At 45.0% G+C, this 22,885-nt stretch overlaps 1 protein-coding gene across 1 annotated transcript; it reads right to left on the bottom strand.

Annotated features, from left to right (window-relative positions):
• Positions 1–13,301: 13,301 nt before the first annotated feature.
• On the bottom strand, positions 13,302–14,811 carry kctd12.1 (potassium channel tetramerisation domain containing 12.1). Its single transcript, XM_070891388.1, has one exon. It carries the CDS (start codon positions 14,589–14,591, stop codon positions 13,725–13,727), a length of 867 nt encoding a protein of 288 aa, XP_070747489.1. The 5' UTR covers positions 14,592–14,811; the 3' UTR covers positions 13,302–13,724.
• Positions 14,812–22,885: the final 8,074 nt, after the last annotated feature.

Raw genomic sequence — 22,885 nt, 5'->3', positions numbered from 1 at the left:
TCTTGCAGCGTTCACCCCTGCACAAAGCTGGAATGCTGCGTCTGACACCATGGGTGTACTTTCCCTGGCCTGTTGAGCCATTTGTGTTCATGCTGAAACACTTTTACCATTTTTTTATCTGCAGAAAGAAGCTCACCTTTAAGAGGTGCAGACTGCCTTTAAGAAGTGCAGGCTAGTTTTAAGTAAAGCTAGCCTCGCTCGAACAACGCAAACATTGGCCCCCTGCTGAGGGCACAGCCTGTCAGCAGTGTGTTCAGAGCTAGGCTGTATGCTGCAATCATTATAATTAGCAGGTAGCATGAAGTATTCCTGCTGCCTGAGCTTTTTGAATGCGCGTGGCCATATCTCGCATCACGGTGCTCACTCCTGTTTTTGAGTGGTATTAAAGTTCTGGGCCAGAATCTGTTATTAAATTGTTACTGATAACATTTCTAAATATCATGTAGCTCATAAGTCATAGGGAACAATGAATTACTAAATGGTTACTGCAGCATATGTAGCCCACCAACACATAGGAGTAGGCTTTCCATCATTCATGCCTTTGTTACCTCTAGACTTGACTATTTAAATGCTTCCTTGGCCAGCCTCCCATCTTCCACCCTACATAAACTTGAGCTCATCCAAAACTCTGTAGCCCATATCTTAACTTGCGCCAAGTCCTGATCATCCATCACCCCTCTGATTGCTGACCTATACTGACTCCCGGTCTGACAACACCTCAATTTTAAAATTCACATCCTTGTTCTCAAACGCCTCCATGGCCTCATCCCTCCCCATCTTTGCAACCTCTTCCAGCCCTACAAGTCTACGAGATCCCTATGCTCCTCCAATTCTGGCACCTTGTGCATCCCTGAATTTAATCGTTCCACTATTGGAGGCCATACTTTCAACTGCCGAGGCGCTAAGCCCTGGAATTCCCTCCCTAATGCTCTCCACCTCGCTACCTCTCTCTCATCCTTTAAGATGCTCCTTAAAATCTACATCTTTGACCAAGCTTTTGATCATCTGTTTTGATATCTCCTTTTGTGACTCATGTCATATTTTTATGATGAAGCTCTTGTTAAGCATCTTGGGACGTCTTGCTACATTAAAGGTGCTGTATAAATGCAAGTTGTTGTTGCTGTTGTTGTTGTATTGTCATAACCTACCAGCCACAAATTGTTTCCCACTTTCAGTGCCCCTACACTTCCTTAAGAATCTGTTACATTGCAAACTGTTCCAGTTCTGACGAAGGGTCACAGAGCTGAAACGTTAACTCGGTTTCTCTCACCACAGATGCTGCCTGACCCGCTGAGATTTCCAGCATTTTCTGTTTTTATTTCAGATTCCAGCATCCGCAGTATTTTGCTTTTGTATTAGCCACAAATTGTTTATTCAGTTTGTATCGCTTATTTGCCCTCTCTAATATAATTGGAAGAACCTATCACCGTAATTCAGTGATTGTATATTTGTATTGTTGACTTACATGATGGTCTGAAAAACAGTTAATAAAAGGTTACTTTCAGAATTATTGGTGGTCAGAAAGCAGATTTTGTTAGAGTGGAGATTGAATGTTCAAATATTGGGAGCCCAATGGGATTATATTAGTCTGGAAAGAGTGGTGTGTAATAATATAATGAGCCAACTGAGGGAGGTCAAAGGATATTTTTGTATTAAGGAAGTTTAAACAAAAGAGAGGATTGAGTAGATATCCTTATATAAAGAAATACTTAGATTTATATAGTGCCTTTCATGACCACCAGACATCTCAAAGCGCTGTATAGCCAATGCAATACTTTTGGAGTGTAGTCACTGTTGTAATGTAGGAAACGTGGCAGCCAATTTGCGCACAGCAAGCTCCCACAAACAGCCATCTGATAATGAGCAGATAATCTGTTTGTGTTATGTTGATTGAAGATTAAATATTGGCCAGGACACTGGGGATAACTCCCCTGCTCTTCTTCAAAATAGTACCATGGGATCTTTTACGTCCACCTGAGAGAGCAGACGGGGCCTCAGTTTAACATCTCATCTGAAAGACGGCACCTCCTCAGCACTGCACTGGAGTGTCAGCCTAGATTTTTGTGCTCAAGTAGCTGGAGTGGGACTTGAACCCACATATAATGCAAAGGTGATGGAAGAAACCAAGAAATTAATACTTTTGAGGCTTTATCTTTGTGGGAAGGGGGTTACGTTCGGTTAAAAAAAGTGTTTTTATTTTGATTATTCAATTACTATCCTTTCATGGTAAGGCATCAGAATAGATTCATATAATGACCTTTTTTGAAAAATGTTGAGATGGATATAATGCCTGGTGGGTCATGTGACATCACCGTGTTCGCTTCCAGATGAAAACAGAAAATGTGATTATTGGATTTTGTTATAATTTGCAGAACTGTTTTCTTTTGAACGGTTTCACATCAGTTTTGTTAAGCTCACCTCCCCCCACCCCCACACAATCCAGAAGCTCCATCTTTTCACAAGCTTTTTCTGGCTTTACTCAGGAATAACAACTGGAATTTATTTAGTTTCATTACTACGCTCCATCGTCTCTTCAGAAATGGTAGAAATTCAATTTTACTGGGTAAAGCAACTAAAATCTTTACAACTGAATTCAATGGAAATGTGAAGCTCAAAAGAATTTGGCGATGCTATTGAGTGCAAATGTTAGATACAACAAGCAAAGTCTTTATTGGATTCATTACTCTTTGTGAAAGTCTTTGAATATGAACAAAGTGTCTGGATTAACTGTCCCTTTTCAGTCTCAGTGTCAATTAAAACTAAACGGTGATGTACCGACTACAAGCCTCATGTTACAGAGTCGCTTGGCTGACCAAATCTCAAAGCACAATATGAACCATTGACCTAAAAATAACTTGCAATTCTTATAATTGTTGGATGCCAGAGTTGGTTGGAGAAATGTAAAAATGTTTACTTTCTTGTATGTGGTTAAATGTTTCCCTCGAGAAGTTCCACTACCTGCTAGACCTTCTGTGATGTGCCACTTTTGAAATATCAAACAGATTAGAGTACTGCGTAAAGTTCTGGTCGTCATATTTATAAAAAGAATATAGAGGCACTGGAGAGGGTGCAGAGAAGATTTACTAGGATGATACCACAAATGCGAGGGTATACATATCGGGAACAGGCTGGATCTCTTTTCTCTTGAAAAAAGGCTGAGGGGTGACCTAATAGAGGTCTTTAAAATTCTGAAAGGTTTTGATAGAGTGGATACAGAGAGAATATTTTCACTTGTGCGGAAGAGCATAACTAGTGGCCATCAATATAAAATAGTAACCAAGAAATCCAATAGGGAATTCAGATTAAAATTCTTTACCCAAAGAGTGGTGAGAATATGGAACTCGTTACCATAGGGAGTGGTTGAAGCGAATAATATAGATACATATAAGAGGAGGCTAGACAAGCATATGAGGGAGAAGGGAATAGAGGGTTATAGTGATAGATTTAGATGAGGAAAGATGGGAGGAGGCTCAACTGGAGCATAAACGCCATCCTCTATCGTCGAGCTACAGTACACGGACAACACTTGCGTCTGCCCACATTCAGAGGCCGAACTCCAAGTCATAGGCAACATCTTCACTGAGATGTACGAAAGCATGGGCCTTACATTAAAGATCCGTAAGACAAAGATCCTCCACCAATCTGACCCCGCCACACAGCACTGCCCCCCAAGTCATCAAGATCCACGGCACGGCCCTGGACAACGTGGACCACTTTCCATACCTCGGGAGCCTATTATCAACAAGAGCAGACATCGACGATGAGGTTCAACACCGCCTCCAGTGCGCCAGTGCAACCTTCGGCCGCCTGAAAAAGAGAGTGTTCGAAGATCAGGCCATCAAATCTAGCACAAAGCTCATGGTCTACAGGGCTGTAGTGATACTCGCCCTCCTGTATGGCTCAGAGGCATGGACCATGTACAGTAGGCACCTCAAGTCGCTGGAGAAATACCACCAACAAGGTCTCCACAAGATCCTGCAAATCCCCTGGGAGGACAGACGCACCAATGTTAGCGTCCTCGACCAGGCCAACATCCCCAGCATTGAAGCACTGACCACACTCGACCAGCTCCGTTGGGTGGGCCACATTGTTTGCATGACTCACAAAGCAAGCGCTCTACTCGGAACTCCTACATGACAAGCGAGCCCCAGGTGGGCAGAGGAAACATTTGAAGGACACCCTCAAAACCTCCTTGATAAAATGCAGCATCCCCACCGACACCTGAGAGTCCCTGGCCAAAGACCGCCCTAAGTGGAGGCTGAGCACCTTGCCGAGAGCATGCAGAACACAAGCACAGGCAGCAGAAGGAGTGTGTGGCAAACCAGACTCCCCACCCACCCTTTTCTCCAACGACTGTCTGTCCCACCTGTGACAGAGACTGTAATTCCCATATTGGACTGTTCAGTCACCTAAGAACTCACTTTTAGAGTGGAAGCAAGTCTTCCTTGCTTTCGAGAGACTGCCTATGATGAAACGTCAGCATGGACTGGTTGGGCCGAATGGCCTATTTCTGTGCCATATAGGGCACTTTTGGAATTCAGTCATGTTTTACTGTCAGCAAGAACAAGCTCTTTAAATTGATCAGGCATATATGTCCGTCATCGCCATGGTTCTTTAAACTACAATATAAATTTACTTATGATGGTGAATGAGAATGAACCCTTTACATTCCTGTTTCATATATGGGTGGCATAACAGCTCAGGTGAGATCAGGGCCCAATACAATGAGGACTATAAGCAGATGTGTAAAAGGTGACAGGACATGAAAAAAGCCCAACACAGTAATGCTATGTATTATCAAAATGGCAGATTAGGACATGTTGGATCTGTCATGTATCCTACATGGCTATTGCTGGTACTATCACAAGGTGTGCCACCAGAGGGCACAGCAGCGGGAGACTTGTAGGTTACCTGTACAGGTGTGCCTGGCCTAGTATAAAAGGCAGGCCACCAGGTGTGACCCTCACTCTGGAGTTAACAAATAAAGGACTCAGGTCACTACAGTTCAAGTACGACACATTGTCTCGTGGAGTCATTACTAGAGCATCTATGGACACAACAATTGACGACTAGATTACGAACTTACACGCGAAAATGGCTAACCTTGATACGTTGCAGCAGTTTGCCGATGGTGATGATTGGGACGCCTTTGTGAAGAGGCTCGAACATTTCTTCACAGTAAATGTCCTGGCAGGAGACAACCCGGCCACACTGGCTGATTAGCACCGAGCTATCCTGCTAACCAGTTGTGGGCCCACCATCGTCAGGGACTTGCTGGCACCAGCGAAGACAACGACCAAGACATACGAGGAGCTCATAACACTGATCCAGGAGCAACTCAAGCCCAAGGAGAGCATCCTCACAGCCAGACACCGGTTCTACACCCACCGACGGCCCGAAGGCCAGGAAGTCACGAAGTACGCCGCAGACCTCACGAGACTGGCGACACCATGCGAGTTCGGCACCCACCTCAACGAAGCGCTGTGGGACATTTTGTCATTGGAATTGGCCATGAGGGCCTTCTTCACACGCTACTGTCGGCAGATACCACAGTCACACTGCAGAAGGCCATCTCCGTGAGGCAGGCATTCATGACCTCGACCTGCAGTTCTAGGCAGATGACTCACCCTCAGGACTGAAACCCGGCAGGTACTGTGCACAGAGTGGCGCCGTTTAGAGGCTGGACTGTAGAGCGTGAACCCTCTCAGGGAAGGGAGAACAGGCCCACGAATCTCTTAACTCAGAGTCCACCGAGGGGGGCTAATCGAGTAGCACCATGCTGGCATTGTGGAGGGAATCACAGGGCTCACCACTACTCAAAGACTATGTATGTAAAGGCTGCAGCACAAAGGGCCACCTCCAGTGAATGTGTAAGAGAAATATGACTCACTCTGTCGATGAAGAGTCTGAAGCTGGCCATGAATCCAGCACAGATTATGAAACAATAAGCAGAGATGCAGCCCAGTCCCACAGGGAGGTACATAGCATGTTTACCTGCACCATTGCGTGTTCCCCGCTGAAGATGGAAGTTGAGATAGATGGCGTTCCAGTCTTCATGGAAGTGGACATGGGGGCGAGCCAGTCAGTGATGAATCAAGAAGCCTTTGAGAGGCTATGGGACAATCAAGCTGAACGACCCAAGTTGGTCCCAGTTCAGGCAAAGCTGCGCACCTACACCGATGAAATTATCCCAGTGGTTGGCAGTGTGAATGTAAAGGTACTCCATGATGGTGCGGTGCACAAGTTACCTCTGTGGATTGTTGCAGGTGATGGACCAACGCTGATCAGCAGAAGGTGGATGGGGAAGATCAATTGGAAGTGGGAAGACTTCACCCCTCCAGTGATCGACATCCTCTGTGCTCAGAGGCAAAGCAAGCCCTCACCTGAGGGTGAACCCAGCACCGGAGAGCTGACCAGCACAGCACCCGAGGCACAGACCACTCAGCACGACAGCCGAGACGACCCGAACGCACTTTCTAGGCTCCAGTGGCAGGACTCCGGAGGAAGAAAATCGGATCCCGAGGCGACTTCCCAACTTCGGTGGCAGAACCCGGGGAGAGGAGGATCACCGCAGTCGACATCGTGGATGGAGGAAAGATGGCGCCCAAACCACGAGGTGAGGCACAGAAGAAAAAGATGGCCGCGGCCAGACCACGAGGTGCAGCGCTGATAGAGCAACACGTGGCACCAAACGGAGAAGAGGATTGGGGTAAAGCAAGCAAGTCTCTCTTAAAGGAGGCCTGTAACCCATCACACTTAAAGGGACAGTTCCACATACTCAAGCAATGTAATAGCAACTGTGAGTCAGAAACAAAATGTGTAACTGATCATGTAAAATGTGTAAGTGATGATCAGAGTTGTGTACATGCAATGAGCAAGGAAAAGTCGCGTGATCATGTAAAATACGTAATTGATGATCTGAATTGTGCACATGCAACCAGCGAGGAAAAGTCGTGCGATCACGATCAGACCCACAGAGTGTCCAGCATAAGTAATGAAAAGTTGTGCAATGTAGGACTTCAACTGTGGGCAGACACCCATCGGGAGCACACAGATCCAGCGAGCTACCCAGTGCTGTGGCCTGTGTCCTGGGGACCAGAGTTATACACCATGGAGTGTGGCCACAGGCAACCAACACACACGAGCTGCAGAGCAAGCGACCTCAGCAGGGCAACGGCACAGGTATCGATACCCTGCCACTGATCGGCTCCACCTCTCAGGCATCCGATGGCACCAACCGCAACAAGCCTGAAAGAGCAGACTGTGCCAAGGCACAGTCCCCAGACCCCATCGCCACCAAGGCCATACCCATCACCCGCCATAGTTCCCCCAAAGGGGACCAGGACCAGCCAGGGTCCCAAACCAAACAACGCCCAGGCCATCGAGTCAGCAGTCCCCTGTGCACTGCTGGACGACAGCTCCTCAGGAAGCAGCAGCGACCCAGGGTGCAAAGAAAGGACAGGGAGGTCACAGGCATCTGTGAACTGGCCCGACACTAGGGACTGCGGCAACAGCCCCAAGAGCAGGCAACTCGAACCAACCGGGTTCCCACTGCCAGCACTGGACACTGCGCTGCCACCAGACTGCAGGGACACCATCCAGCTGCTCTGGAACTAGTTTGTCCTCATGCACCGGTCACTGCATCGATAAGGTATCTCACGAGTCTAACGTACTTGTCTCACAACGGAACCACAAATGTAATGCAAACCTGTTTTCCTGAATTTGAATTTAGATGAATGCAACGAGCCTCCGGCATAATCTATATGTGGGGGGGGGGGGATGCGGGGAGCGGAGAATGGAGTGGTCAGGGGCACACACACAAACGGCAACCAACCACCAGCACTCTACTGCACCTACCACTCACCCTAGATTGAAACAACCTGCCAAGAGTCAACCAGATAGAGCCCACATAGAGCTCAGCCCAGAGCACAGTCAATGAAGAGGCGATTTGCATTAAAGGCTCAGGGGAGAGTGATGTCATGTATCCTACATGGCTACTGTTGGTACTATCACAAGGTGTGCTACCAGAGGGCACAGCAGTGGGAGACTTGTAGGTTATCTGTACAGGTGTGTCTGGCCTAGTATAAAAGGCAGGCCACCAGGTGTGATTCTCACTCTGGAGTTAACAAATAAAGGACTAAGGTCACTACAGTTCAAGTACAACACATTGCCTCGTGGTATCATTACTAGAGCACCTAAGGACACAACAGGATCTGCTATGCTATGCCAGCCTCTTTGCATTGTATCGCAGTTAACTACCTTGTGGCATCATAAAGATTTTTTCCTCCATTGGCTATCCCTTGGCTATCACCTCCAATGCTGGGTGAATCTAGTGTTTACTAGTTACACTAGTTAAGTGGTAATTTATATTGAGAAGTGTGAATGCAACGTTATCATGGGGTCATTGTGATTGTTTTTTTCTGCCATTCCTACTATCGAATTTGTGTTTCATAAAATTCCATGGAGAATCATGGCCAGCTGTCAACTAGATGCTAAATCCTACTAAAATAGCATTAAAATCTATTTCATACCAACAAGAGGAAAATATTCTCTTTCATTTCTAAAGTTTAAAACAAATATAAATCAACTATTTTGAATCATATTCCTGGCTCATATTCATTTGGAGTTAAATCATTTTGGATGAAACAGATGCTGTCGTTAATGATATAGAGAATAGTCTCTTATCATTTAGTAGTGTTTTCCTTAATGTTGGCAAACTGGATCAAGAATATAGAATCACAGAATCATAGAATGGTTACAGCACAGAAGGAGGCCATTTGGCCCGTCGAATCCGTGCCGGCTCTCTGCAAGAGCACTTCAGCTAATCCCACTCCCTTTCCCTTTTCCTGTTACCCCACGTTTTTTGCCCCCTTCAGGCACTTATCAAATTCTTTTTGAAAGCCACAATTGAATCTGCCTCCACCACCACTTCAGGCAGTGAATTCCAGATCTTAACCATAATATGTCCAATATTATGCAATATTTAATTTCCTGGTACAAGACTGAAATTTAAAACATCTGCCTTAAAGCTGCAGATTTTTTCGGCAATGCAATTCAACTTGTTCAAAATTTCTACCTTTATCTTTCTGTATTCTATGAATTTGCGATCAATATGAAAAAAATGAAATATTTTAAAATATAATAAAGATTCTTTGTTGCAGTAAATGTAATAACTTTCTGTTAGCTGGAAAACATCGTACTTTTTGGAAACTAAATGCATTTGCCATTCGATGAAAGGATACATTCAACTGGGAAAGCTTGGAACCATATCAGCCAAATAGTAACCAGTCTATAAGGAACATCAGATTTCCCACAACAAAATTCCTGCTGAGTACTTTACTACCATGGGTAATATGGTGTAATCAGTTAAAATCAAGCTGAAAGAAAAGTGACCTCAGAGGTATTTAATTTAAGCAACACTGTTTAATTATTAAATTGTAATGATCTAGCAGATACATTATGCATTGTACTTTTACAAACAGTATGTAGCACACAAAAGGATAGTATGCAGGTACAGCAAGTGATCAGGAATGCCAATGGTATCTTGGCCTTTATTGCAAAGGGGATGGAGTATATAAGCAGGGAAGTCTTGCTACAGCTATATAAGGTATTGGCGAGGCCACACCTGGAATACTGTGTGCAGTTTTGGTTTCCATATTTACGAAAGGATATACTTGCTTTGGAGGCAGTTCAGAGAAGGTTCACTAGGTTGATTCCGGGGATGAGGGGGTTGACTTACGAGGAAAGGTTGAGTAGGCTGGGCCTCTACTCATTGGAGTTCAGAAGAATGAGCGGTGATCTTATCGAAACGAATAAGATTATGAGGGGGCTTGACAAGGTGGATGCAGAGAGGATGTTTCCACTGATGGGGGAGACTAGAACTAGAGAGCATGATCTTAGAATAAGGGGCCGCCATTTAAAACAGAGACGAGGAGAAATTTCTTCTCTCAGAGGGTGGCAAATCTGTGGAATTCGCTGCCTTAGAGAGCTGTGGAATTTGGGTCATTGAATAAATTTAAGGCAGAAATAGACAGTTTCTTAAATGATAAGAGGATAAGGGGTTATGGGGAGTGGGCAGGGAAGTGGAGCTGTCCATGATCGGATCAGCCATGATCTTATTAAATGGCAGAGCAGGCTCAAGGGGCCGTATGGCCTACTCCAGTTCCTATTTCTTATGTTCTTATGTTCTTTCAGTGTCCCTGTTGCTCCTTACACCAGGGAGAGATTGCAAAGTTCAGCTTTAGTTGCATCATCCAAATGAATGAGAACTGTTGTTTGACCAACCATTATCGTTTTCCCCTACTAACTTAGTACTTGTATTAACATGAAGTTCTCAATTGCATCTAGATTTCTGCCAATCCACACTGTTCTCTGCATGGTCCACAGTCGCAGCTGGGAATAAAATCAACATGCTACTGATTTACCACACTCTTTGATCAAGGAGCATCCTAAATGCCTGACTGGATACTGGTAATTGATTTATATTGGGTCAGTTTGTTAACATATATTAAATAAAAACACATATGTCTACAAATAAGCATACAACAGCTGAGCACACAATCCATCTGGCCTGCCTTTCTCGCTGGCTGCTCTGTCCATGAAAACTCACTCTCCACTTACACAGCAGCTGTGGGAATCGGACAAGGTATTTACAGCAGCTGTCTTAAAGGTACTGAGCCATTGGAATTCTCATTCTATGAGCTACAAGTTACTGTGTACGAACAGAGGCTAGTTCAAAGAGTCAAGGATGGCAGTGGAAATATAAGCGTATTAAAATGTTTCAAATTAAAATAATTTGGACAGATTTAAGATCGGATTGTCACAGTACATTTTTGCATCTTGTTTATACTTTTGAAACTGTTCAAAACTGTATCCAGCTACGAACGTTTTCCACTGTCACATTTAATTCTCCAACATGACTGCAGTTTGTGTACAGACACTTCCAGATTGCGAACTTTTTTTTCAACATGTATCTTTTTCATTTTCACCCTTCCACTTTCCCTTGCTCTTCTTGCACAATGCCCTGTGAAGAACAGTTGGCCAGATTGCAGGCGCTGTTAACCCTGCTCACTCAGCAGAAAACCTGGCGGGTGGGCAGTTAAAAATCGCCCTGGTTCTTACCCGTCTAAAAGCAGCCCATGATTACAACATCTGCAATTGTAACCTGCTCTCCTGAACAGGCAGCAAGAACAGGCCCCCGGAGCCAACAGGGTTCTTCTTTACATATGCCTGATATAATTGAGACCCGACTGTAATTTTAACTCAGGCCTGCGCGGGGAATCCACTCGGAGTTAAAATCGGGACACTGCCAGCAGTTATTTAAGTGCTGGTTGAGAGTAACTCTTCACACTTCCTTCCCTGTGGACCTCTACTCGGTACCTTCCCACACAACTCAGCTAAAATAGGGAACGCTCTGTGTGAGAAACGATGGCAGGCGAATTAATCCACATTGTACCACTCTGCTAGAAAATCATACTCGATTACGCCCTTGTCTTGACATCGATTCTGGTTTCTTTAAATGTTATTGATTAACAGTTAATAACGATTAATCTGCAGGATCCTACTTCAAAAATCAATGCGCAAAAATGAAACGTTCTGTCAATTTTAGTAACATACTTTCACTGTTTTATGGAGCCAAATGTATTTTGGTCGCTGAATTGAAGAGAATCTATGAGTTCATTATATTCCTGTAAGTTTTTGGCTAATGTGTACTGAGTAGTAACTGTGAAACAATAAATCAGCACTAATTCTAGGATTTACCACAAAATCTGTTGTAAATCACATGGGTTCTTGTAGGTTTTATGACTTGCAAACCCAGAAGTGCACCTTAGACATGTTATCAGTCAACAGTAAAAATGCTGGTGCACTGGAATTTGCCGAAAGAGTTGACCTAACTTGACAATGAATAGCCGAGCCTTAAAACCAGGGAAGTATGAAGATTAATCCCCGGTCTCTTCTGAGTTGGCCAATCTAACTCGACTCTGATGCCCTCCCTGGTTGACTGCTATCACTCACTGCCAAGGCTCACAGAATAGTAATGCGCACTTGGGTTGGGCGACTGAACCTCAGAACAGCAACACAATCAGTAGCGAAGAGATGGAAGAAAATTGGCAGAGAAAATCTGGCCAGAAAAAGAAAATCCTGTTAGTGATCCAGAACCAATGTTTATTTAAACTGATGTTCTGATTTCCAAGTAAGTGGTCGAGAAACTGTAATTCCAAAAAAGTTCAGTATTCCTTTGGTACTTTCTGATTTTTTTTCCATTTATTTTTCTCTTGAGCTCCTATCTTTTCACTAACGACTGCTACTCCTTAACCATCTGCTTTCTTCAACTTGTTTTATTTAACTTTTTATTCCACTTGTTGCCTGCTTGTTAATTGCTTCCTTTTAAGGATTGGGCAGTATCCTTTTCTGCAATCTTACATTTGCTATTTCTTTGCCACACTACAGAATATTTGCTGCTTTTTACAACTAAAAACAGCAGGTCTCAAATACCAAACTTGTGCATCATTACTTTAAAGTAACAATTCTGAATATTAAAAACAAGAACCCAATGGTGTGATTTAAACAGTTGACTGCAACAGAACCCATGCCAGACAGAACTAGTTTATTCATAATGCGAATTGCTGAGCCCTCTTGTGATATGCAGCAAACATTAAATGGGGAAGCGAAACTTCCTGTTTGACATTTGGAAACCTTTTGCATTTCTACACAAAATGACTTCAGTCCTGTACTGAGAAAGTAACACGGCGAAACAGAATGTGGAAATTTACTGCCAGGGTGATGTTACGGGAGGAAAAAAATCTAATTATTAAAATCAGGCCCAATGTGGATGGAGAGTGACTGCCCATAATTTCTAAGTTTAATCTTTCTTAATGCGATTTTCAAAATGGCAGACGAAAATTGAGAGGAGTGAAGGCTAGTTCACATAGAACACACTCCTAGTCTCATATCAATCCAGTCAAAACACAACAGGGGAAGATTACCTTCCGGTGTTCATAAACAAGGTGCTTACGATTTGGTCACACATAATCTACTTCAATCAACTTTCCTCAATCATTTTTCTTATGGAGTCAGATTGTATACTAGACTTGGGGTTTAAACAGAATACTGAATGATAAGCAATTGCCTATGGAATTTACCACACTGGGCATGGGCGCCTACAGAACTTGCCTCTCTCCCCTGAACAGCAATAATACCCTTTTAAAGAGTATTTTGGTGCAATGACTGATCTCTGGTGATTGAATGAAGAAGTTAGTGACCAGAACCCACGCTGTAATAAATTAAACAAACGAGACTGCTGAATAACAAACATTTATTCGTGTTGTGCACCCCATACTAGTGGTATAAAATTAATTAATGTCATCGCTCTGTGCTGTTGATTGATTTTTTATCAGAATCACTAAAATAACATATTTGAACCATAGTTTCCAACATTTTATTTCGACTGCTATCTTGCGCGCTACATTTGAATGCGTCTGGTCCATTAGTTGGCATACTTGCTCAAAGTAAATCCAACCATTGAGTGGCCTCACTACACTGTTCTACCATAGTACTCACACAGAAAAAGGTTAAGAAAAGATCCATTCTGGCAGCAATGGCCAGTCACACATCCTCCAGCTCATTCGAACAGGACAGGCAACAGAGCATTGAAGAGAGAGGTTTGTCTATTAAAGGAAGCTCGCTCCTGTGACAGGTCTCCTGGACAGACTGGCCCGGTGAGTTCACCCTCTACAGAAGACATACTCGGTGTAGCTGGTCCAGATCTTGTCCTCTCCCTGGTCGCTGGCGTAGGCGCAGGTCCCAGTGGAGCTGCACGCCAGCATGTGGAAGCCAGCCTCGGCCAGCAAGTCAAACGCCTGCTCCAGGAAATTGAACTTGAGGTAGTAACGGGACGTGTACCTCTCGGGAGGGCGGTCGGGATCTCTGCTCTCGTTCAAGGTCTCCCCGAACACCTCCTTGGCCAGAGAGGTCTTGCCGCACACGGTAATCCGGGCCACCCTCCTGAACTTGGCGTCCGCCTGGCAATCCCTGCCGATGGTGTAGGATCCCCTGTAGCCCACCGTGATGTAACCCGACCTCCTGGGCTGGACGCTGTCCGAGGATGAGGGTGGGCTCGGGGTCACCGCCACCGAGGACGTGGCCAGACGGGGCTTGTCTGCGTTGGGTGCTCGCCTGGCTCCTTCCTCCTGGTTATCGCTCGGGCAGTTCTCCTCGTTGGCCGAGTTGGGCTTGTCCACCTTCAGGCTCAGCTGCTCGACCAGTTCGCCGAGCTGGAAGTACTGGGCTTCTCGCTGCAGCCGGCTCCTCTCGGGGAAGTAATCGGGCAGTACCAGCCGCAGGTCCCTCATGTAATCCAGGACGTAGCGGAATAAGAAGCCGTCCCGGTCCAGGAAGAAGCGCCCTTTGTTGTCCTTGGCCAACTCCTTGGGGGTTTTGCGGCTGAACATGTCCCAGAGCAGCGAATCCGGCACTGCCACCAAGGTGCGGTGGCGGGTCACATAGACTTGTCCCCCAACGTTCAGCTCCACCACTGCGGGGAAAGGAGAGTCCTGGGTGGCCACTTCCCCGGGACTGTGTGCAAGAGCCATCTCAGAGCTCGTTGCAAAAGCTAGCAGGGACCCCACTGCTGGAAATGCACTGGCGTCTTCTGTAAAATAGCAGATATGGGAGGAAGAGATTTAAATATGTGTGTGTGTGACGTTTGGTTCCAGCAAATCAACAAGTTGGAAGGAGAGACTGACAATTCCCCTCTCTCCAACAGACGGGGAAGTCTTAGCTCTTGAAGCTCTTCGCAAACATGTAGGAAGTAACAACTGGAACTTCGCCTGCTTCTGTTTTTCTCTGGTTACTGCTGTAATACAAAGTAGTCTGACTGTATGCGAGCGACTGCCCCGAACATAAACCGCGTCGTCAACAATTATTAGCAAACGCTGAACTCTTTAACTCTCCAGAGACCGCTTCTGCTCACATCTGCAGGAGTGCAAAGGTCACCTTTTCTCGTCTCAGTGTTGTTGAAAAGAGCTAACGGTTGTTCAATCGTATATATACACACATATATTTAAATGTTTAACCCGTCTGCAAAGCACTTGTGTGTTAACAGCCCCCATGATTATTCGTCGAAGTTTCACCGTTTTGCTAAAAAGGAATGCTTTGTCTGTTTATAGAATACAACCATTAAAAACAACCTAACCGCAGCGGCGTGAACTCCAGGTCAAGAATCAGCCCGGGTAAGCGTAAGTAAAAGTGAGGACTAGAGGCAGGAGTCAGCAGCGCGTTTATCGATCATTGCTATAAAATGCAAAGATTAAATGCGCGGAACGATTGCAACTTCGCCGATTATCACATGCATTCCAGGTTTCATGTTGTGACGAAGAATTGTGCGGAGCCTCTTGTATTTAGCGTTTGCAAGAGGCATCCTTTACTATGCTTCATTCTTAAGTTGAGAGGCTGCAATTCACACTGTCCATGACAACTTCAATCCAGATGTGATCGTTTTTTTGTTAGTTGCACAAATTCAATTTGCAGCGAGCCGCCCATTCCGTCCCCTGTTATTTTGTTTTCTGTTAACCTGAGCAGCACGAGTTTTAGAAGACTCGTTTAAACCAAACTGAATTTTTTTACCCCTTTACCAGAAACGTGCGAAAAGTAAGGGAGCGAAATTGCCCCTTTTTTATAGCCCTGTTAGCACCTCCGGTAGGGGGGGAGCGCAATGGAGTTTTGCCCCGGAAGTTTCGGAGGCACTGTCACACTGCGCCGTGTGCCGCGCCCTGCAGTTAGCACCCCGGGCCGGCACACAACCGCCGATGACATCATCGCTGTGCATGCTGAACCCCTCGTCGACTCCTTAACGCCTCGTGAGGGAAATTGCCCCGTGGGCCATGAGGCTGGCGCGGGCGGATGTCAACCCCAACTTCGCGGGTCACGAAGCTGGCTGATGTCCGCCACCTTAAAGGGGAGGCCTTTAGCGCCCTGGACTGCCTTCTTTATTTGTCGGCTGACTCTCGGGTTTTGGGTGCCGGAGTGCTAGTCTGGTCGATTGCGTCCCTGGTGGCCCAGTGGTGGTCATCAAAGGACCTGCAGAGTGCGCAGCGGCCGGCCCTTCCCTTTCATTCAGTGCCACTACCGCCCCCCAAAGACGCCCCTCAAAGGAAGCGGTGGGCCGGAGACAGCGCTCCACTTCCTTTGAGGGGCTCACGGCCCAATTCCGCGTCAGGGGCGGGACTTAAGGGCCGGACGCAGGAAGCCCCAGCCCCGGAAGGTTAACGCCCCCAATCGAGGCGAAGGGCACTTCAGTGTTTCTCTTTTCACCACAGTTAACCCCAATAATTTCAGAGGCTTCCAAGCTCTAATACTATTGAATTTCTAATACTGGGTACATTTTAAGGCTCTCCTGTAGCCACCTCCCGCCAGAAAGTTCAAGTATTTATGATGGAGGCTGTGGGCCCTCTAGTGGATTTAAAACCATATGTATGGGGCAAGGCTTAAGCAACCAAAGGTTCGATGGAAAGAAAATCAAGTTGGTTCTGATACCAGTGTGCGATGCTCCTTATCAGTTGTCCCTTCCTGCACTCTGCCCGGATGATGCTTAACTCCCAGGCAGTAAAGAAGGACATCCACCCCAGTGTCTCTCCATAGTATTGTAAGAATTAAATGTAAATAAATAGATGCCTTACTGTTCTCACTCATTTTGTTTCAATGGGTATATGTTGAAATTGGTTTGTTGCTATACCGGGCCAGATTTTCGGCTTTTGGGGTTTTGTGACAAAAACGGTAGCGATACGTGAAACCTACCGTTTTCGCTGCGCTACCGTTTTTAGCCTAAACCTTCGGCCTTTACTTCTGTGCCAGGGACGCATCGGTAAAGGAGGCGTTGCACAAGCATTCACTGCGCAAACCACGAGTTTCGGTAACTTTAGTCCGGGGCTGGGAACGCTGTGAGAGAGGCCTTGGGAGGGAGGAAAAAAGAAAAAAAATTTAAAAAAACATTCCAAAAACATTTACAAGATCCTTAACTATCTAATTGCTGCAACAAAAAAACCCCTTTAACTTACCTTTTTTGCAGGTTTTTGTACTTACCGCTGCTAGCAGGGCTGCACCGACAGATTTGACCTGTCGCTATTCTGGACGTGGATTACAGCTCGGGAGATAGTCGAAAGTCAGTCAGAAATGCAATCTTCATTATTGCACGTCGGCACATTCCTCCTTCGCGGTACTTGTAAGCACCGCCGCACACAGGTACCCGAGAAACCCGACCGGGCTTTGTGACCGGGTTTTCGCCGTGGAGGGTCAAATTGTGGCGAAAACCCGGTCACAAACCTGCCAAAAATCCGGTCCAACATATTCTTCAGATAAACTCTGTTGTGTATGGAGAAAGAGTCAGACTGAACACTGTGAGCTCAAAGTAAAGTGTGACCTTAGTCTTTTATTGCAGGTCTCCAGAGTGCCTCATCAACCTGTGAAGCCTCCTTAAATACCTGTGCTCCCAAGGGATTATGGGATCCCTTGGGACTCCAGGGGATGAGCCCTCTGGTGGCTATATAGAGTAAATACAAGTCCACATATATAACAAACTCCGTTTATCCTGCAGCAGAATGCTTATTGAAAATCATATCTCCATGTCAGCCAACCGAGGATGCACAGATAGCTTGCCTCAGTCATCAAACACAAGTCCGTTTTGGCATTTTTACAGACTAACTATAGAACTAATCAGTGCCAGAATCCCAATTTTTACATTGCTAAATTGATGAATACCGATTTTAGATTTACTTTAAAAAAATACTAAAGGTACATTCTCTGTTGAACTTGTCTGCAATCTTTGTACCTATTTCAAAAGTGGCATATTGCTAATTACCTGTACCCAAAAAGAATTTTTTTCATAATCTAACAAAATTCTATAAACCAAGAGTTCATGCTGGTCAAGGCTTGGTGCAATTCCCTGTACATATTCCCTTTATACTAATAAATAATTAAAGCCTGATTGATACTACATTTATTTATAGAATCTCATTATTAGAGGAGCAGTTTTTAGTGCGATTGCAATTATACTTCAGGACATCAAATGAAAGCCAGATAAAGTCATAAGAACATAAGAACATAAGAATTAGGAACAGGAGTAGGCCATCTAGCCCCTCGAGCCTGCTCCGCCATTCAACAAGATCATGTGGACTCAACTCCACTTACCCGCCCGCTCCCCGTAACCCTTAATTCACTTATTGGTTAAAAATCTATCTATCTGTGACTTGAATACATTCAATGAGCTAGCCTCAACTGCTTCCTTGGGCAGAGAATTCCACAGATTCACAACCCTCTGGGAGAAGAAATTCCTTCTCAACTCGGTTTTAAATTGGCTCCCCCATATTTTGAGGCTGTGCTCCCTAGTTCTAGTCTCCCCGACCAGTGGAAACAACCTCTCTGCCTCTATCTTGTCTATCCCTTTCATTATTTTAAATGTTTCTATAAGATCACCCCTCATCCTTCTGAACTCCAACGAGTAAAGACCCAGTCTACTCAATCTATCATCATAAGGTAACCCCCTCATCTCTGGAATCAGCCTAGTGAATCGTCTCTGTACCCCCTCCTTAAGTAAGGTTATCCTTCCTTATCTCAACTGAGATCCAAACCCATGGGAAAACCTTAATTACATTTCTGCATATAATACATTGGAAAATATTCATTTGAATGTGCAAAATGAGTCGATTAAAACGCACAAATGTTATCAGTAATTCCTGAATTGTAAGACAGCAATTTTTATTTTCGAAAAGAAAAACAGAAAGTCAAAGTCAAAGTAGCATGTGAATTTGTCACACTTTTGTTTTCAACAGTTTGACATTGTGCTCTCCATAAGAAAAGATTTCCAGTGAAGATTCCATTTTAAAAACATATCAATAGGTCCTTTTATATATTTTAAAAAATGGTAGATTTGTTATAGTCTATCCTATGATTGATTTTTTGAATTCTCCGGTTGTATAAAAGAATTCCTAGTTTGTTAGCCTAACTTAATGAGAACTTATTTTACAAACTACGGGCTGGATTTTCGGCTTGGTTGCGCCTCAGTTTGCACCTGGAGGGGCGGTAAATGGTGTTTCTGGGCGTAACACCAGGCGCCCAGCTTTTATCGCCCGGCCGGCAAATTCGGCTCAAGGTTTGCAGCGTGCAAAAACTTATCGTCCTGCCCTCTAGTTTCACTGAGATCATGACAGCAATCCTCATCCAATGCTCCGCTACCGCCCTGGATGCAAAATTCGACCCTAACGCCTCATTTAACACCTGCTCCAGGAAACGTCAGAAAAAATTGTCATTTCCAGCGGGCAGCAGGCGGTATTGGCAGCGTATTTAAATGGAGTGATGAGGCTCCTATATCGCAGGTCACATTGACTGCAGTGGTTGCGCACATCACGCTGCGTCAAGCTCAGACTTGCAAATTGCATTTTTAGCTGCCATTACAATGAACTTAAAAGTTCAGTGAGAGAATTTAATGGAGGTATTATTAGTTCAACAATATTATTCATGCTTCATGCTATTGCCAGGCGGCGTCAAGCTAGAAGAAGGGCTCTTGGCCATGTTGGCCCGCGGATGAGGAGAGGCCCAAAACATCTGAGGAGGAGTGCTTGCTCCCCCATGGGTTTACAGGCACCACTGCTCATGCCTCCAGCTCTCTGAGGAGCAGTTTGTAAGAAGGCTGTGCTTCCAAAAGGAAGTGCTGCCAGAGATATGCAGTCCGATGCCTGGACCGCACTGGAGACAGACTTCAATAGTCCCTTCAACAGGTATCCAAATTCATTGTGGTGTGCTGCATGCTGCACAACTTGGCCATCATGATGGGCCAGGCATTGCCAGTGGGGATTGCATGCCCACCTCAGGAGGAGGAGTAAGATGAAGAGGAGCCTGGCTAGACCCCCATTGAATAGCCACACAATCCATGGGGGAGGCAGTGTAGAGATGCTGCTGGACCAAGAGTCATATGTCGCCAGCTCATAATGGACTGGTTCTCCTAAACTGAAGGATGGAGCCGATACTAAACACGCTTCGTGCCCCCATAAAGGCACATCCCCGGTGAACGTTGGAATGATACACAAGACACCAATGGCAAAGGATAAATCATAAATTGTACTGCAATGAAGTAATGAAAACTCGCCCACCAAAATAAAACCATACAATATACAACGTTATGTTGTAGGGCACTGAACAACAATGAAGTTCATTACATCAACAAAACTCTTTTAATGCCGCGATTTTCGGCTGGGGCGCAAAAACCTCCTTGTGTAACGCCCCCGATCATGGAACCGAATTTTTTGCCGAATTTTGCAGACAAGGGCGCAAACATTTTTCAGACGGTATCAGGACCGCCATTACCGCTCCGAAATCTCAAAAGCCTAAAATCCAATCCTATAATTTTTTTTTTGGACCAACATCTTAAAGCAGTTACGTTTGTGCTGAATACTTAGCGATTTTATGTTGCTAGCAGCTGTAATCACAATTTCAATAGGATTATTTGACAAGATAATAGATTAATGTGAATTTTGTAAAGGAAAACTCACTGAGGTTTATTTGGAATAGTTTATTTTAAACAAATGGTTTATTTGTGAACAATTCTTTACAGTTACCGAGTTTTTCAAAAATGCTGAAACGTTACATAATTGTACACTAGATGAAACAAATGCTATTAAATGTGTTTTTTTATTATTATTTATTGCATTTTGCAACAGGATAAATGAAACTGAACTTGACAGAGCAACTTGCTATCCAAATTAACTTGTATGTTAACAATCAAAGTATTTAAAATCAAAAGTAGTTGTTTTGTGGGAATCAGGGTTGACTTTAAGCTGGGAGCAAAGAAAAATTGATTTTCTTTAGGGATTTTATTTTAACAGTGGCTTATCCATTTTGGCTTCCCCTTTGACACCCTTGTCTGAGAAAGTGGTCAGACAGTCTGCCAGCAAGCCCTTACCAATGCCACCAATCACAATGAGGTATGTGAGAAGTAACTGTGCCTATAGGGAAAAAACTTGGCACTAATTGACACCAACCCCTGATGGCACAGCTGAGATGCTCTTTTGGAGGAGCAACATGGAGAGGCAGTATAATCTGAATGGTATTATTTGTGGGGGATGCAAGAGCAATGGGATCAGGGGTTACATATTCACAAATCTTTGAAGTGGCAGGGCAAGTTGATTATCATCATCATAGGCAGTCCCTCGGAGTCGAGAATGGCCTGCTTCCACACTAAAGATGACATCTTAGGTGACTGAAGAGTCCAATGCGGGACCTACAGTCTCTGTTATTGAAGGATCGGGTGGGTGGGGATCCTGGATTGCCGCCTGCTCCTTCCACTGTCTACGCTTGGCTTCAGCTTGTTCTCAGCGAAGAGACTCGAGGTGTCTGGTGCCTTCCTGGATGCTTTTCCTCCACTTTGAGATGTCTTGGGCCAGGGATTCCTAGGTGTTGGTGGGGATGTTACATTTTTTCAAGGATGCTTTGATGGTGTCCTTGAAGCGTTTCCTCTGCCCACTTGGGGCTCGCTTGCCGTGTCGGAGCTCCGAGTAGAGTGCTTGTCACGTGTCGGGCATGCGGACGATGTGGCCCATCCAGCGGAGCTGATCGAACGTGGTCAATGCTTCGATGCTGGGGATGTTTGCCTGAGCGAGGACACTGACATTGGGATGTCTATCCTCCCAGTGGATTTGCAGGATCTTGTGGCGGCAACGTTGGTGGTACTTCTCCAGTGTTTTGAGGTGCCTGCTGTACATAGTCCTTCTCTCTGAGCCATATAGGAGGGCGGGTATCACCACTGCTCTATAGACCATGAGCTTGATGCCAGGTTTGAGGTCCTGGTCTTCGAACACTCTCCTCCTCAGGCGACCAAAGGCTGCACTGGCACACTGAAGGCAGTGTTGGACCTCGTCGTCGATGTCTGCCCTTGTTGACAGTAGGCTCTCGAGGTATGGAAAATGGTCCACGTTGTCCAAGGTCTCGTCGTGGATTTTATAACTGGGGGGCAGTGCTGTGTGGCGGGAGCAGGTTGGTAGAGGACCTTTGTCTTGCGGATATTTAGTGTAAGACCCATGCTCTAGGGCCCATAACTAGGGGGGGGTAGAGAGGGCTTTAAACTAATTGGGGGGTGAGGGATCAGGTGAGCGGAAATTTAAAAAGTCAAAGAATAAGGAGAAGGCAATAGAGCAGGGTAGCACTGGGGGAAATGAAAACCAGTGCAAAGCAGGAAGGGACAGAATGTATAAACATGAAAGTGAATCAGAAAGTGGGGTTAAAGCAGGAAAAAATTGTAAAAAAAAAACAAATTTAAAAACTCTTTATCTGAATGCACGCGACATTCATAACAAAATAGATGAGTTGACGGCACAAATAGATACAAATGGGTATGATCTGATAGCCATTACAGAGACGTGGTTGCAAGGTGATCAAGGCTGGGAACTAAATATTATGGGGTATTTGACAATTCGGAAGGACAGACAGAAAGGAAAAGGAGGTGGGGTAGCTCTGTTAATAAAGGATGAGATCAGTGCGTTAATGAGAAACGATATTGGCTCAGAAGATCAAGATGTTGAATCAGTTTGGGTGGAGATAAGAAATAATAAGGCGAAAAAGTTGCTGATGGGCATAGTCTATATACCGCCTAACAGTAGCTATACTGTTGGACGGAGTATAAATCAAGAAATAATGAACGCTTGTAAAAAAGGAATGGCAATAATCATGGGCGATTTGAACCTTCATATTGATTGGACAAAGCAAATTGGCCAGGGTAGCCTTGAGGAAGAGTTCATAGAATGTATCCGGGATAGTTTCCTTGAACAGTATATTGTGGCACCAACCAGGGAGAGGACTATTTTAGATCTGGTAATATGTAATGACTGGATTAATTAATGAT

Source organism: Pristiophorus japonicus, chromosome 10 (assembly GCF_044704955.1).
Source record: "Pristiophorus japonicus isolate sPriJap1 chromosome 10, sPriJap1.hap1, whole genome shotgun sequence".
NCBI classification, from domain to species: Eukaryota; Metazoa; Chordata; class Chondrichthyes; family Pristiophoridae; genus Pristiophorus; species Pristiophorus japonicus.
The sequence above is the reverse complement of the archived record's forward strand: the minus strand, read 5'-3'. Positions and strand labels throughout refer to the sequence as shown.

Bases quoted from the DNA above. Each gene is read 5' to 3' on its own strand.
- kctd12.1 (XM_070891388.1), bottom strand. From the start codon at position 14,591: ATGGCTCTTGCACACAGTCCCGGGGAAGTGGCCACCCAGGACTCTCCT.